This window comes from Bison bison, unplaced genomic scaffold (genome assembly GCF_000754665.1).
Source record: "Bison bison bison isolate TAMUID 2011002044 unplaced genomic scaffold, Bison_UMD1.0 scf7180017864032, whole genome shotgun sequence".
NCBI classification, from domain to species: domain Eukaryota; kingdom Metazoa; phylum Chordata; class Mammalia; order Artiodactyla; family Bovidae; genus Bison; species Bison bison.
In genome coordinates this window covers 1,476,794-1,477,256 of record NW_011494604.1, presented here as the reverse complement: position 1 = coordinate 1,477,256, position 463 = coordinate 1,476,794, and the positions used below count along the sequence as shown (strand labels likewise).

The 463-nt window shown below is 68.9% G+C and overlaps 1 protein-coding gene across 1 annotated transcript in view; it reads left to right on the top strand.

Moving 5' to 3' along the window:
* The window catches only part of ADCY5 (adenylate cyclase 5), a 161,330-nt gene that overhangs the window by 1,706 nt on the left and 159,161 nt on the right, over window positions 1–463 (top strand). The window contains exon 3 of the mRNA XM_010834408.1: window positions 38–399. Coding sequence (XP_010832710.1) covers window positions 38–399 — 362 coding nt within the window. The remainder of the gene's footprint in view (window positions 1–37; window positions 400–463) is intronic.

The following is a 463-nucleotide window of genomic DNA, read 5'->3' as shown; positions in this document are numbered from 1 at the left end:
TAAGAAAATAATGCTGGCTGGCGCCCGCACCTCCCAGTCGCTCCCAGTCCGCCGCGAGGGAAGGGCGCCCACTTCGTCTCCACGCCGGGACCCCTGCCGAGCCGTCCTAACTGCCTTCTCGCCGTGCGTGCCGCTGGTCTCCGCTTAGGCAGAGTCTGCGAGTGCCGCGCCCAGGCATTGCAAGCCCCGGGGAGGTGCCGCCCGCAAGGACACCTCTCCGTCCCGCCTCGTCCGCAACTCCGGTCCTTGTCGAGCTCGACGCGAGCTAGGAGTCCGGACGTCCCTCTGCGCGCGGCTCAGCAGCTCCAGCAGTCCCCGCTGCCCCAGCTCGGAGCCAACTCCCTCTCGGACCTGGGGCTCCCGACGCGGATTTTCAGCCACTTCTCACCTCGGGGCTGTGCCTGCCTCCCTTTCGCTCTCCCGCTGCCCTCCTTCTCCGCTCAGGACGGGGGTGCCAAGATGC